The sequence below is a fragment of the Diachasmimorpha longicaudata genome, chromosome 16 (genome assembly GCF_034640455.1).
Source record: "Diachasmimorpha longicaudata isolate KC_UGA_2023 chromosome 16, iyDiaLong2, whole genome shotgun sequence".
NCBI classification, from domain to species: domain Eukaryota; kingdom Metazoa; phylum Arthropoda; class Insecta; order Hymenoptera; family Braconidae; genus Diachasmimorpha; species Diachasmimorpha longicaudata.
This window is the reverse complement of record NC_087240.1, coordinates 5,883,429-5,899,835: the sequence shown is the minus strand read 5'-3', so window position 1 is coordinate 5,899,835 and position 16,407 is coordinate 5,883,429. Positions and strand designations below refer to the sequence as shown.

At 39.6% G+C, this 16,407-nt stretch overlaps 1 protein-coding gene across 4 annotated transcripts in view; it reads left to right on the top strand.

Moving 5' to 3' along the window:
- The window catches only part of LOC135170233 (uncharacterized protein), a 96,496-nt gene that overhangs the window by 7,035 nt on the left and 73,054 nt on the right, over positions 1 to 16,407 (top strand). For all 4 annotated transcript variants that reach the window (XM_064135862.1, XM_064135867.1, XM_064135863.1 and 1 more), the window contains 2 exons: positions 110 to 198; positions 14,025 to 14,153. In XM_064135862.1, coding sequence (XP_063991932.1) covers positions 110 to 198; position 14,025 — 90 coding nt within the window. In that variant the 3' untranslated portion in view covers positions 14,026 to 14,153. The remainder of the gene's footprint in view (positions 1 to 109; positions 199 to 14,024; positions 14,154 to 16,407) is intronic.

Here is a 16,407-nt window from a genome sequence, read left to right as displayed (position 1 = left end):
ATTTCCATAGATAATTGTTGAACAACAATAATAATAATTTATTGTTCTTTGCTGATCCATAGAAATTGTAATTCATTTATGATTAATTTTCTATGGTGTCTTATTTCAGGCAGTCGGTAACGATTTCCGTCGGCAACCGGAAAGCATTTGGCGCTCTTCCCAGTTAGAAATGCTTGTCTTCAGGCCGAGATGGCAGTGGTGAGTCTTTCCGTATTTTTGCTTTTTTTTTTATTCCGGGTGTTTTCCGTAGAGAAATTGCAGATGTAATCAAAAGAAGTATTTTTTAAAATTTTTCCGAGTATTTTGTACTCGGATAAATAAAAATGGAAAAAAATGGTAGAAGTAGTGCGATGATTTTTGAAGGAGTTGGTGGTAATACAACCGCAGACTGGAGAAAAATATTATTTATTATTATATATTATCTTGAGAAGTATTTCTCCTTGGTTGCTAATTTATTCTAGAGAATTTCGATTTTTCGTGCAGTACATATAGTATCGGACTATATAGCATCGTATACTTATATAGTCTTTGATATATCAGGTGCGCATAACCCGTGTGACCACTGCCATCGCTTCAGTGAGCAAAAAATATTAATTTTCTATCGTATTTTTCCCCCCTCGTATCGCGTCCCATGAATCAGGAATGAGGGTGTTAACGAAAACATCTCCGTGATTATCCGCAGCCTAATGATACCCAGTAATCATTGAGATCCTAATTCTCGATATAGCTTATAGATACCAGAAAAAAAAATGATGAGGGACAGTAATTTGTCGATCAAAACATCACAATCACCGAAATTTTTGATAATTTTTCTAGGGGCCCATATTTAATTCATGAGCTCGGCCACTTGCTTTCGTAAATGCGTTTAATCGAAGCATTTTAGACGATCATTCAGTCTGAAATAAACTTGGCAGGTGCTTATTAACGTGATAAATTAGAATTGGAAAATATTAAATTACTAGATTGAATTAATTGATGACAATTGTTCCGGGAAATCGATTGAAATGAACCCACTTCTGAGAACTCAATTATTCTCTTTCAGTTAAATGGGAACCAATTTAATTTCCGAGCTGATACTACTGTAGCATTTTTATTTCACTATTAATTTTATTGTTTCTCGGTCTGAATGAGAGTCAAATTACAATCGTGAAAATCTTCTAGTTTCCGAGTTTAGCTTTAACTTTCAGAGATGAAATAAAGTGGAGTAGATTGGAAGTATGATTTCCGTTGATTTCACGTTCAGGAGTTATGAAGATGATTTTATTTATTAAACATTCCGAAAAATCGGCCATTAAAGGTGGGATTCCTCTGAATTTTCTTGATTTCTCAGTTATGTTACATTTTTATTCAATATTTGTCCCTGAAAAGTATGAATTTTTGAAGATAAAATTCGTGCAAATTTGAGTAGAAAAATTTGGATGAAAAATATTCAACAGTCTAGTGTTAATTCCTCATTGAAGGCACTACTCCTTCACCGAGCAATACCAGCAATCCAATTTTCATGAGTTTGCACAATGTAAACTATTCGAAAACGTGTAGTTCCTACCCACCAGTTTAATGCACCAGTTTCCACGTGTTTCCCAGTCTCTGTTGAACCATCAAAACCACATGAATACTCGTTGGTATTCTAAGGTCAAACAAACCGTTAGCCTTTGCTCCCCTCCCTCGATTATTGAAAACATAATGAAACTCCTGGTTTGCTAAAACTGGAACAGTGTCAGAAATACCTACAACCGAAATATCGGAAGTACGGTAAATGGCAATGGTTATGAAGACGAGGGACAACGAGGAAGAGAATCGACCCTTCTCAAACTCGGTCAACCGGGCCACCAAGTGCCTCTCGATTCACTCTTTCTATGAACCGTCGGACACGATTGTCCAATCGGCAAGCCCAAAAAAAGGAGGATGGTAGAAAAAAAAATCACTGGGGAAACGATAGCAAGAGAAGGCGAAGGATGGATAAAGGGAAAAATATGAAATGAGAAGTGGCCTTTGGAACGTCTTCCAGGCAACTGAACTGAATTAACGTGTAACGAACGAATGGAGAAGTTAAAAAAGAAAATCACGGTCATATTATACGGCTCCAATTTGAATTTCAAAGGGACTTGAGAGAGTCTACGTAAAATAAGAATTATTTTTCCTAATTTATACAGCTTCATTTCCTTTTAAAATTCGTCATCAGAGAGGAGAATCGAATGCTAATTTTTCTTCGCGATTTGGGGATTTACTTCTTGTAGAGCTTCAACATATTGACGTTGCAAATAAGACGAAGACTATTTTAATCCATCATTCAAGTCCGTTGTTTAATTAAATACAAATTATGAGACATATTTCTTTACATTTAAACATAATTTTGGTTATGAAATTCAGAGCTTGCCAGATGTCACATTGAGAACATTTTTCAGGGGATATTGACTTCTCTAATTTTAAAATTAATTTATTCATATTTATGGATCCCTCCAACCCTTCATTATTCAACGTATATCACCTGACATCTCGTGTCAGGTTCTGAACACGCAGGTTCTTAATAAAACCCATTGTTAATCCCGATTTTGACGTTACTTTCCAGTCCAATTGAGCATGATTTTAAGCAGAAAAAAATATTCAGTAAAATGCACCCAAAAAGTTTGGTTATTTTGAGAGCCAAGGGCAATTTAGACATAAATCTTCAAAGGAAACTCAATTTTTCATATGACATTTCTTTTTAATTTCGTGTGCTTTTCAATAATATTTGAATTAGGGCTCCATTAACCGAAGGACTCTCTTTATTTTAATTTTTAAAGCCAGAGTGAATATTTATTCCAACAGCTAATAAAAAAAAGTCAAAATATACACACGGGAAAGAGCTACGACTTGGGTATCCGTGGTTTACACGTACTAAAAGTTGCCCGGGCTAAACCAGCCAACATGTATCTAATTTCTCATTGTCCAATTTCATAGGTCGTGTCCCTCTCCTCGTATATTATATGAATTCTACTCCCTTCTCTGCACCTAAGAAACTAAAAAAAAAATAAAAACCATCCCCGTGTCTCCTCGCCTGAGTTCTCGCTCTCGAGTGACCCACCGAGGGTTTTCTCCATCCCTTTCATGATTTATAAGAGAAAATACATGCAATAAAATTTTGCTACGAGTGGACAACCCCTAAGCAATCGAGTGATAAACCGGTCTATCATTTAAATGCCTCTCATCCGCATCATACCGTTCTCGATTTAAATATTATCTTGTAAAAGGGGTGGGTTTAATGCATTTATAATTGTATTCGAGGGGCGGGTACGGGTCATCGGTCGGACATCACTGACCCCCGGTGGTGACCCGGTCATGGGGTTTAGTGCACCGAGGATAAAGTCGGGTTTTGACGCGCGAGTGACCGGGGCACCCTCAGGGGCTTTCCTTGACCGATCCAGTTTTACTTCCTACGGGGCACGGGCCACCACCCGTTTTCATACACACATTTTCGCTGTGGAATCACACACGTTTTGGGTGGAGAACAAAAAAAAAGGGATGCCCTTTCGGACCTTACGATTGCCGTGGTGATCGTCGTCATTTTTTTTGGGGGGTACTAAATAAACTTGTAGCTTGTCACTTCAATTTCATTCGTATCAAGAAGCATTTTAACTGATATTCTTTGAATAATTGTGGATCCAAGGAGTATATATTTATTTAAGGAGGTTCGACGAATTTTCAGCCAAAAATAAGATTAAATGTTTATTCTAAATGATAAACCGTTAAATTGCGTTTTTGTCTACCTGCGCCGGTCAAAACTATCTGTTTGAATTCTCTGAGAGGTTGCAATATAACGGTTACTACCGAAAATTGAAATACAATCCCCCTCCCTCTGGGTCACCATATCCGCAACCCCATCTCTTGCCATTGCCACACGTTTTCTAATTGTCCAGGAGGCCTTCATGGACATTTTCATTCATCAAATACGTAAAATTCACAACGACAACTGGCCATTGCGCACTGTACAAATGCCAAAAGTTTTCTGACACCATTGTTCTTTTCTAATTTATGCCAACGAGAAAGATGGCAAGGATGGAATTAATTTATGCCCCATGGGTGAATTGTGTATGGAATAGGACAAAGTCTTGTGGCTGTACATCATGGCTTGAATAATGGTGTCCACCGCACTAAATTCTACCGTCGGCTAATTGAATTATTGCCGAATCTGGGAGAGAAATTCACCAAAGGGAAACTAATAATACAGAACTCCCAGGACTAACAGTATATCGTGTAGGTTCATTGGCTAAAAAAAAATCATCTACATTTCAGTATCGCGGGAATATTACTTTCTACTTCGATTCCCTGAGGCAGTGGTTTTCGGGGCTTTGTCGTTTTACCGACAAAATCGCCAAGAGTATTCTCAAAATTTGGCCTTGGATATCTACACTCGTCGTTTCCCTCACTGAGTCTGCGAAAGCATATTATTCTTGGAAATATCGAGCGAGTTGCGCAAAAGGTCTCGATCGAGATTGTTATTTCGAGTATCGTCTTGTCTTTTGCGGTTTTTTTTTGAGTTCGATCGACTGGTTTTTTGTTCCTTTGTTCGGGATGCTACTTCGATTACCGGAGATTGGTCGGGGCAGCAACAGTGAAAAGTATATTTTACGAAACGGTGTAAATCCAGAAATTAATTAACAATTTTGTGGACTGAATTATTATAAATGAAATTCTTATCATTAAAAGAATATAAAATTATTATTTTACAGGACAGTATAAAGAGTGCAAAATTCTCCGATTCGTAAATTCAACGTATAAAATTTTTGCCACACTCGGGGTCACTAGCTTCGACCCGAGCCAAAATTAATATTCAAATCTTTACGAAGCTAGCGTGATGCCAGGGGCCCTCCCCTAATCCACCGAAGAGAGACTGACGATCTTTTTCAACGGACGTTTATTATTTTCTTGCCCCTTGGAAGGAGCCAACGATGTACTGTCCATTGTCATGAGGACATTGGCCACTGGCTCCTCATGCTCTTCGACCATTCCCCGGGCCTATGAGCCCCACTTGGAGGCCATCCCCCAGCCACCCCATGTGCCAACTCGCGATACCGTGTGCGCCTCTTCGTTTATCGTCCGTGAAACTATTTTTGTCACTTTTTTTTCTGCTCTCGTCTCTTCACCTAGAGGAATATTCTTACTAGGGTCCGAGCTGTCCAAATGGTTACTTCTTTCTGCAACCGACACTGACCTGATTATTTTTATTTAACCAGCAGGTAAAGGATGAATCCTTGTGTCGGTTAGAAAGGACAAAATTCTTTTATTGGAATTTTTTTACTTTCTTCAGGTAGAGAAGCGTATGAAAATGACCGTTAGAATTTTATCTTATCGCGTAGCAAAATTTTGTTACTTGAGGCTCAGTTGGATCGTTAAATTTGTTGTCGCGCAACAGTCTCTGTAAAAAGTCCATGGGATGTACAACGGCCCATTCTTCAAATGGCAATAATTACCCCCCTAAAGTTCCAAAAAAATAAACCACGCAGATACTCCCGAAGAAAATATCAAAGATGTCAAAGATGAATAAAAATACAAATACTCCACAAATAAAACCGCCTATATTCCGAGAATCTATGTAATTGTAATTTTATAATCCCTCTTTTAAAGACGTAAATTTCCAATTTAACGACGAATAAAAGTGATTTTTTTACGGTTAGAATTTCCAAAAAAATTGCACTCTCACCGATTAACTTTTTGCCCTTCCCCCTCTTTTCCTCCACCAAGTTTTTCCACAAACTAAATATATATAGCATTCGCTTAAACTCAGCGCGTGACTCGAGTCCGTTGCGAATGCTCCAGAATTCTGAATTTCCACGCTCCTCGTCGTGGGTCATGGCATACGATCCCCGAGCGATATATTATTCCTATCCTTACGATATGACAGCGGCATCTGAGTATCTCCATAAAAAATTAGGGGAAAAAGAACAGCACTGGGGTGAAACTGTCCGGATGGAAGCGGAATGGCGGAGAAAAAATAGCGTAAATATCGGGCTTTGCTCTATTTTCGGTCAAATTGTGGACAAATGACCGCGTCTCAATGCACATTCTATTGCTTTTACACTTCATGAGAGTTTGATAAAAAAATCACCCCTGTTCGATCGCGAGAAGTCAGGTTACAATCCGGTAATACCTTACGGTAATGCAACAGAGGGGACTGAGCTCCAGATATTGAAGGAAAAAAATTCGAATGAGCAGTGAAGTTTATTGTGAGAGAGATGAGTGAGAAATGTGAATGAAATACGATCGGCTTTTAGTAAAATGAGACCAAAATACATCGGGGTATTGGAGAAAAAAAGTTTTCTCCATATTTTTTTTTTGGCGCGTGAGTCTGAGTCTTCGCAGGCGAGGAAAATGACCAGTCGACGCTTTCTGCTTTTCCTTGGCAATTGTCCTGGGATCATGTGAAATATGATCGTTCTTTGAGGTTATGCCAATTTTTTTTCTGAGTTGATTTATCATATTTTTTTCATTTTTTCCCTCTCATGAATCATTTAGAATTATTATTATTTTGGAGGATTGACGCTGAACCAATTTTTAGGTCCAGTTTTGATGGAAAAATTAGACTTGGGAGATATTTTTATGATAAAATTTCTTTCGATCCGACCCTAGGAATAATCAAAGTAAATTTGTTCCTTTGTGGAATACCTTTACCGTTGCTTCAAGGCCAAGTATCATATGTCAACGGTGAAAAAAAGCCCTCAGAGATAGCGGAGATCATAGAAAATATCTTTGAAAGCTGAGCCTCAGCTTGTTTAGTCGACGTTTATTCTTCATTTAACTGCCAATCCCACGGATTTTTCAGAATAAAAGACAAGACAATGACCAGATAGTACCCATCCATCTGACATTTACGCATGTGTGTCTAATATAATTGCCCCTAACGTTTACAACTCATTGATCTCTTTCGACTCTTCTCCATTTCCATCACTAGAAACAAAAAACAACTGAAAACTGTCGGTCTGTCGTATTGAGGCGTGGAGGGGATATAATTGCAGGGTGCACTGTACTCCGCTTGTCAGAAAGATCTTCCGGCTAAAATCACCCTATTTTTCTCTGCTGCTCAACAGGGACTCCCTGGAGTGGATCGAATTTCTTAACCAGCTCCTATTTCTCATTTATTTCTCATTTGTCTCTCCGACTTTCGAAAATTTCTGGAATTCGGCGGAAATTCATCATCCATTTTTCCCTCGGACTTTACCCTATCGATATACCAATCATTCGAAAGGATCGCACCTCTCTTTAGATTTTTCACGCAAAATAAATCATTGAGAAGGAATTTCCTTCGTTGCGGAAAATGAAAAATCATGGGGGCAAAGGCGTGAAGAGAACTCAATTGTATTTCTTTCGTAAATCACGACTTGAACTTCATATTGTTCTCAAGTAAAGTTAAACCCCCCGAGAAAAAATTGAACAACATTAAAAAATGATTTTACAATATTACTCCTTAATTTCGCTCAGCTCGTCTTTGTGTATGAAAATCTTTGAGGTAACAGAATACATCACCTAACGAAGTAAAAGATTTTAATTTCAGGAAAACTCGCTCTTCCCATTAACCTCAACAATATCGTCTCTAGCAAGATAAAATCTTCCCCTCTTTTAAGTTTAAAAAAAATCCTCAAAGTAATAAAATACTTCACCATTAATAAATCCAAGTGATTCAATCCCATCTACCGCTTGGGCGAATTCCAATTTAAATAATCTCAGACCACGCGACAAGAAACAATAGGCGCTCCCTTAACGATCGGCAAAAAAAGAAAATACTCGACTAAATGAATGTGATGATGAATGAGAACCAGCAGTCATTTTATATCTTTTTTGGTCATTTTTTTTCTATCCACCAGATGATAAAATTTATTTCGTATGGAGACCCAGAGTTGTGTGTTCAGAAGTCAGTAAAAGTAACGCTAGAAATCGATTCTCGAGAATAAAACACACACTCGCTGAAAAAACGTCTAAGATACATCCTCAGGGTAGTTTGCAGGGTGAAATTCCATTTACGAGCCAAATTGATGGCCGAGTGTCGCCTTCAATACGCTCTCTCCCCCCGCGCGTACCCATTCCCGGCCTCATCTCTTTTTTTTTCTTCTCTCAGATATCATTACAACGAAGGGCAGATGCAGAGGTATCTTTGCTCCCCCCCCCCCCCTGCACCCCCTTATAAAATGCCGTTTCCCTCTAACTCGATAGAGAACATCGCGCTCTCTCGGGCTTCATCCACAATCCTCCCCCCGACACAATCTTCCCTTTATAGGAGACATACGAAGCCATTCGAAATCCTGGGAACCGTTTTTTTTCTTTTACATTCTCCTCTCTCGATGGAGTCTCTGTCTTTCGAGCTGTAATTATTTTCACAGCTTGGAACGCCCTTAACAATATTTTTTTCATGAACTCTGAGTGATGCAGCTGCGGTCCGGGAAAACGTGATGGAAATTTTTCTCTTGGAATTATCAGACATATTCAACTCTTCGTAATCATTTCATTTTTTCATGAGACCATTTGTGCGAGAATACTTTTGATGAATTTAAAAGTAGTGGGATTGTGGTAGATATGAATTTCTTTAAAATAAATTTTTTCCTGGCCATGACTTGCACTTCTCTTTTCGTCCTAGCCTCAGAATGTTTCTTATCAATTTTTCCTCCGAGTTTTCTCGTGGTCTTCAAGACAATATTCTGTTAAGCACCTGAATCCAATTGCTCTGCGATTGCTCCATGCAACAAGTGAGCCACCCATTCCTTTTTTTTCCTGTCCATTTTTTCCTCACAGAAGAGCATTGACTCTTGTTCACGCGAATAACACGTCCGTCCCTCATGTACTCTGCACCAACAAAGTATGTTAATGTCGCTCATAAACCTCCGCAACAGGTTCATTTCTCTAAAGCACACCGTTGTGTCACTATAGACCGTGAAAATCCCCGAAGAAACGCATCGCATCTATTAGTGTACTTCAAGATAATTCTTCATCATATCTCAGCGGTGCTACACGTCATTTTCCTTGGGTGATGGACAGACCACTGTTATTTCAGACGAATCCCCTGGGCTCTTATTATTGTACCTGTCACTCTCGATAACTATTTGGCGTGTTCAAGATAATTTTCGGTAATCTCTCTTGAGCGTTCTGCGAGAAACTTGGAACATTTATGTTCAATAAGGTTCATAGAAAAAAGAACTCAAATTCTGTTTCGAGAATTGCAAGTTCAACTTGGAAGTCCCTTCTTCTCATTCTAATCAAACAAAAAGGCATTTATCTTCATTTATGAATTCCCAACTGCAGAAAAAAACTTGACAATTCTGCGGTCGCTGTGAAAAGAAAACAAACAAAGGCTCCATTGATATGATAGCCTAATTTCGTTGCCTTAATCACATCTCCAATAGAAGAAGGGCCTCCACCAAAGAAAGCCATCCATTCAGTCGATAAACAATGAATGAAAAAGGTAAACAAGCTGTTTGTGGTAGTCATTGCCTTGAGGTTTGAAGTTCTCCTGTTCGATAAGTCGAGGGAGATGAGGCAGCTGTTCATCGTTCCCCCGAAGGGGGTAGAAAATTCCCTCCAATAGATCTAGACAAGAAGTTGGCCAACTGAGTGGTGGGAAATATCCATTGGTTGATGACTAGGAGTCAGAGAATGCTGTTCACCACATCGAATGGGATGATTCTTGCTACAGAAGTGCTATACTGATCTCTTTGGCGTGACGTAATCGCTCCTCACCAGGCAGCTGTGGCTTCTGACCGGGCGAAACCCAAGATTGATTGCAAGATTAGTCTAAGTACTTTGGCCCTATGAAGATTTTGGGGTGGTGGATGAATTTAACTTGAATGCACGTCGATGAACAGAACAGAACGAGGGGCGTGAGAGAGACAGAGAGGGAGATAGACCAATAATGGATACTTGCCTATTCGGCGAACCCCTTTTTTCCCTCTTTCAACTATTCCACGTGTTTCCCCCGATATTCTGAACTGATTTATGCATTTCTTCGCCAATAATTCCGGCACACAGATCCCCCCAAAACGTTTAAATTATTCTCAACGATATGATTGAATCAATATCCCGTGTATGTGTCTGTGTCTGTGTGTGTGTGAATATTTCATTTTTCCAAAGAATTTTTTTTCAATATTCATTTATAGGGAGAATGTGTTAACAACTCATCAGCGTGAATTACAACCTCCTATCGTAAACTACGAGTAGATTGTAAAGCAGTTTACACGATATTTGCAGTCACATATATGCTTTTATGGTCTGTTTGTACAGAAGGCGAGAGTGGTAAACCCTTGGTATTACACGCTCGTGTCTCTCTGGCTATCACAAAGGGGTCAAGATCACCATTAGTTGCACTCTTCACCTTATAATCCGTTGACACATGACCCAACCGGATCATCGAGTTTTCAATCCAGGAAGTAATAAAACTGGTGGTGAATTCTAACGCTCTGAGTAGCTCCACTTGAAGTGTGTCTTGATTGACAACAAGTTTTTCTAAAGAATATCTCATTCATTTGCGATAGTTTTGGGGAATCCAGCTTGACTAGATGTCCACGCGATGAACGGTCAATGTTCATGAACCCGAGAGACCTTAGTTGACGGTTGAAGGATCTTACCAAAAACTTGGGGAAACAACTTTATTCTATACCTGCATCAGGTCTTGATACAGGAACGATCCCAAGTTGTCATCGATAGCCCTTGTTACGTTTTCATAACGTCAGTCAACAGGTTTAGAATATCAAGCAAATTGTCTAGCGCGTGCTAACGATCCTCTGAATGTCTGGAAACAACGAATCCTGAATGAATTTAAGGATTTCCTGTTCTCAAGTTGTGAGCGATCTTGATGAATTCATTACTAGTTTTGTCTTCCGGTTCAACGGCAGGTTATCCGACTCCAATGACCCATGGATCCCACGGGTTGACCCCAACAACCTCAGTTGGACAACTCATTTCGTCATTCTCGTTTTTATACAATATCTGATTCACTCTCCACGATTCAGAGCCCTAACACGATTGCAATCTAGATTGGTAATAATAATCGTGATTATTGTTATTACTTCCGGGGATTAGTGGTGGAAAAAAGGGAATCTGCATGATGGGTTTGGAAGATAGGTAGTGGCTGTTTGGTGGGGTTGAACATATGGTTGGAGTGGTTTTTCAAAGTTTTGAAGTGTTGGTTGGAGTCTCCCACGAGAGACATTGCAGAACTTTCTACCGAGACGGGACACAAGCTGCTTAGTGGTGTGTGGAGACGGAAGCTCGACTGGGATCACCTGTCTGGACACCGGGATTTCCTGAATCGTTGGAAAATTTTCCCAGAGGTGTACGTTTACTTTGGATACCGTTTACCTTTATTTGCATAGGTGCTGATTTCTTTGGTCTTTTCGGAGATTCTTTACTTGAAATTTTTGTTGTTGTAGTTTGTTGTACAGTGGGGAATTTGGAATTGACAAAATTGAATTGAAAGTCAATCCTTCATATGCTAATGATTTTGCACATCTTTTATCTCCGCATTCTGCTCGACTCGTCTTTTTCATTCAATATTCACCTTCCACTACATTCAGATTCGTTAACCGTGAAACTACATTATAATAGGGTGGCGCTAGGCCGGTAGGACTCTGTCCACAATATGCACCTAACCGAAGCCAGTACCTGTTTCTACAACGTCAGAGGTCCAGATGAGAACCGGACATCAATCTCCACGGGTCACCGCGTGAGTCAATGGGCTTGAATGCGCACTCGCGGCGAGGGAGCAGAGACCGGTGACGAGTCAATCTGCGGATCGACTTCCGCATCAACTGGTGTCCCACACCGGGATGAGGTATTATGTGCGATTCTCCAATTGGCCGATTAGTCAGAACATCTGATTCACTCAGAGAACTCGGAGAAAGTGAAGAAACAGTGAAAATATTTTTACATCCGGGTGGAGTGAGCGTCACGAGGACATTCAACCGATTGATTTTGAAAATTCCATTAGTAATTTTCAATAGTAATTGCGAAGGCCAATCATTCTCAGAAAATCTCATTCTGAAAATGAATTGAGGATGAGCCTTCAGCTGAGTTTTATCCATTTCCGTTGTCAGAGGTGATTCCCTCGGTTGACGAAAAAATTTCACCAACTGGGAAGAAATATGCTTCCAACCGTTTCCCATTATAAGACAGTGTTCCGCAAAAGTTAGGGGGTTGAGCTATTTAGCCGGGGGGGTCTCTAAAGCCCTCGGTACACTATAGCACCTTGTTTGCAGTGGCAGAGATGAGTGCCGAGGGGTTAGGGAAAACACAACTGAGGTGGTAGATGAGTGAGACTATGATACGGGAAAAAAGGATGAGAAGGGGTGACTATTGGGGATGCTGGTTAGCTTCAATGTGTGTGGGAATGTTCTCACGGTTGGCAATGATCACCTGTATCCACTAGGAAATACCACGTTACCCTTCCCGTTCATCCTTTTCATCTCGCTGGCTTCCTGCACCGAGAATATCAGTGAGTATCATCTGGCACAGAAGGATTTAGATCATCCAGTTGTACTTCAATACTTTATCACAGATTCTTTGTTGAGTGTTTCATTAGGGCAAAATGTTGACGAGTATTGTCTGATTATGAGTCTTGATAGAGTCTATTGCTCATTTTTTTGCTTCATTTTGTTTGGAAATTTTTATGCCCCATCAGAAATTTAGACGAAAACTGTTGAGTAAATATTTTCCACAGCAACAACCTTAAAAACTGATATGAATTTTCTAATAAAAGGAAAAAAATCCCCCTAAAATTTGCAGAATAATTTTTTTTTTCACATTCACATCTCCTTCATGTCCTCCCGTAACGAAGATAATGGCATTTGCATTGTTATTGAAACTCGAGAACAACGACTCTCATTATTTTCGTCTTTCTAAAAATTCCCGGAATATTTATTGATCACCATTAATAGAACTCCCCACACAGGTATGAATAAAAAAAAATATCTGTGGGAAGCGCTCCGTGTGCTTCCGCTTCGTTTGCACAGGGATACTCTGTCGCACCCCTTCGACCCTCGATTCGCACAATTTCGCCGTTTACATCTCTCTTTCTCTCTCTCTCTCCATCCCTGTTAATTTTAATTTCCTAGTAAAATCCGTCCTTTGTGTGAAAAAAAAAAAATCTATACAGAAAGAAGAAGGAGAGGAATACGAGTGAACGGAGATCGGCATAAGGTTTTTCCACGCACATCATCCCTTTTACATTTTAATTTCTCCCCTTTTGCGAGGTTCCTTTCAATGATCCAATGCCACACTATGTACACTATAGATTCTAGGTGGCATCCCTTTAAAATTATAATTCTTACGTCTCTTCCCTTCCCTCGTTCTATTTTTCTACTCTCTACATCACTCCACCGCTGTCTCCCCTTTCTCCACTTTTTTTTTTTCAAATGCCTAACGTACCGATTTATAGGCCACCACGACTGATTTCTAAGGTAATGTTATGCCCATGACCTGGAAATCAATGCAAAACCGTTGGCCCTCACCCTATCACCATTATATTTTTCTCTTTTTAACCCCTAAAACCATCTCGTCCGATTGGCATTTGCCCAAGTGCGACGAGGCTTACGGGATTACAAATTCTATGTCTCTTATGTTATCGAGAAAAAATGTACCTACAGCAGGTAGTAAAACCTATGGATCCTTCATCACTGATGCTCTCGATACACGTATAATATCAAAAAGGAATACATTATAAAGAGAGAAACCCAATGTGATTGATTCTCATCCCTTGAATATATTATGGGAACTAATTTTTTGGCATCTCATCGATGAATAAAATCTCACCAAACGGTTGATCAAAATCCCTTCCTACAAATCTCCTCTATCAATGTAAAAAAATCAACGGTATTTTATTGTCACTTGAAATTGGTTTGCATTCAGAAAATAAAAAGGCAAATCGTAACGATCTAAATTGTAACGAGAGATGGGGAATGAAAAATTGAGGTTCACCAAAAAGTATTCACCATAAGAGATGTTTCAGCGATGAATGATGACCAGTTGTGAAAATCTTCATGTGAGAACTTGTGTGATTAATGTTACAGACGATGGACAACACTCGAATGTCTCGTACATCGTATTCTGAGGATACCGGGTCTGGCCCGTTATGATGCCAGATTAGGGGTTGGAGAGTGAAAACTGAGGTTCAAGTCGTCGGTGAATTATGGCGTGTGGTGAGTCCAACATTCGTTATCTCATTTTACCTCGGCTCTTTGACATTTCCAAGTGGATTCTTGTCATACAAATGTGTCAGTGGGTCGGACGGGAGTTGATTAAGGGATTTGGGTTGATCGCCAATGGGGAACATTGACAATTTAAACCCGAAAAAACCCGATGAATTACAAGGAAGGGCTATAGCCCGTCGGTTCGTGAAAACTTGCTCAATTTCTAGGGCATTAATAATAAAAAAATTAATTCAATAATTATTAGAAGAAATAAAAAAACGATTTGAGGCCAGTTCGAAAGAACTAACCAGTGGCACGTGCTGTATTGGTGTCTCAGTTGTCCTGTGCCAAAGGAAACGGTGGTGTGAAAAGACCAGGGCGGGGGGGCAGGGGGCGACATACATGAAAACGCGTTGACACCTGCACCGGAGAGACCACATGAATATGGACCACCATATCCCGCTGGAGTGGCCCCTCTCGAGTCGGATGTTAAACGCACATCGTCGGGTATATAAATACAGGGTGTGGAGAATCTGCTTTCAGAGCTATTCACAAGTGGAAAAAAGGAAGGCCAAACAAACCTTTTTTTTCGGTGAGGCTTGTGATAATAAATTAATAAAAATTGAAAGTTATTACGGGGTGTGTTGTTATCCGTAACATGTGACTTCGCACTGAGAATGCAAACCTGTTCGTTGGGTGCGGGATAAGGAGCGCGGAATAGGCAATTGATGGAGTCGCATATCACTGGAAATTTACATATGGGTTGGGATATCATGTTTTGGTTCTGGTTTAGTCTCAGGGGCGTTCCAATGGAATTTTAGAGAGGAAGGAGAATCAATTGGCGTGTATTTATAACAATTTTACTGAGTATAAGACTGAGTACTTCGATTTAACAGTAGTGTATGTCAAAGATTAGTGCGACTCAACTGGCATTGACGGGGTTTTTCACGATAACGTCACATAAAATTTACCAATCGATGCCGTAATCGATGACCGGACTGCATCTGTTGCGTAGTCTTTCTCGTCGTCTCGAATGAGGAATTAAAAAAAGGAAAGGGAATTTTTGGAGACTGACGCGTTCGGCCACCGGTACCTTTAATCGAATGCGCGCGTAACGAACTGCTCCACACCGCGGGCGAGGGAAGAGGTAGGATTTAAAAATGGGGGTAGCCCGGTCACGGGGGTAGCAATTGGACAGAAGGTGGTCACCTCGGTGGCTCCCGAAATGGGATAGGTGGTGGGCAACGCCCATGCATGACCCCTACTCGTTTCCTATTGTCCTGACCGTTTTTTGGGCTCATACCTTTACTGAGGGCTATCACAAGTTCCAGCCAAGGAATTAATTCGATCCCCCGATGGTAGCGGAACACCAATAGGCGAGGGCTTATTCGTTGTCGAATATCATGACGTAATAATTGCTGATTTCAAGTAATTTCAAATGGCTTCTCGCCAATATGTAAACGGCTATTAACTATTCTTGAGTTAAAATTGAATTTCATCAAGTGATGAATATATCACAGATAATTCCCACCTGTCAATTAATAATTTTTTACTTCTTGCAACTAAATTAAATGTATTTTAGCTTCGAGGTTGTCGGAGTAGTTAACGAATGGAAACCAATTAATTCTTTAACTCCCCAAAACTTGTTCTCATATAAATCCAAAAAAATCGTGAATTGTACCTAAATCATCTGACCTGCTTAATAATTTCCCGTGTGTCTGGTTAATTTCCTAGAATATTTTTTTTTATCACCCTTGAATAGACATTCACAATCGCTACGGTGAGCGTCGTAAATCAGCCGACTGTGGGAATGCATATTTCCAATGTTGAATTTACCGAGTTTCGTGCGGTGAATAATTAACCAGAGTGACGTCATCTTCACCAAAAAATTGTCTGATTTAACATTTAGAATTTGTGATGAGGAATTTCTTTGTTTTAACTTGATAATCATTCATTCATTTACAAAAATTTCAATTCTTGAATACGTGAAATAAATTTTGATTTCTCTGTTATTATGTATTTATGTTGTCGGAAGAGAAATATCAAGTATCGCAGAATGTCAAATTAATTATGCAAGAATTATCGGCTGTTGATATATGCTATCGATAGATCGCTAATTTGCATATGGAGGATTCCAAGTTCTCAAAGATGGTATATTTATGTATCGTCTCTTCAAACGTGTCTTAGTCTTTGAAAAATGTCCACAAAAGGTATTTCAAATTCAATGAATCGTTTTTTTTTTATACGAAATGAATTTTGGCGC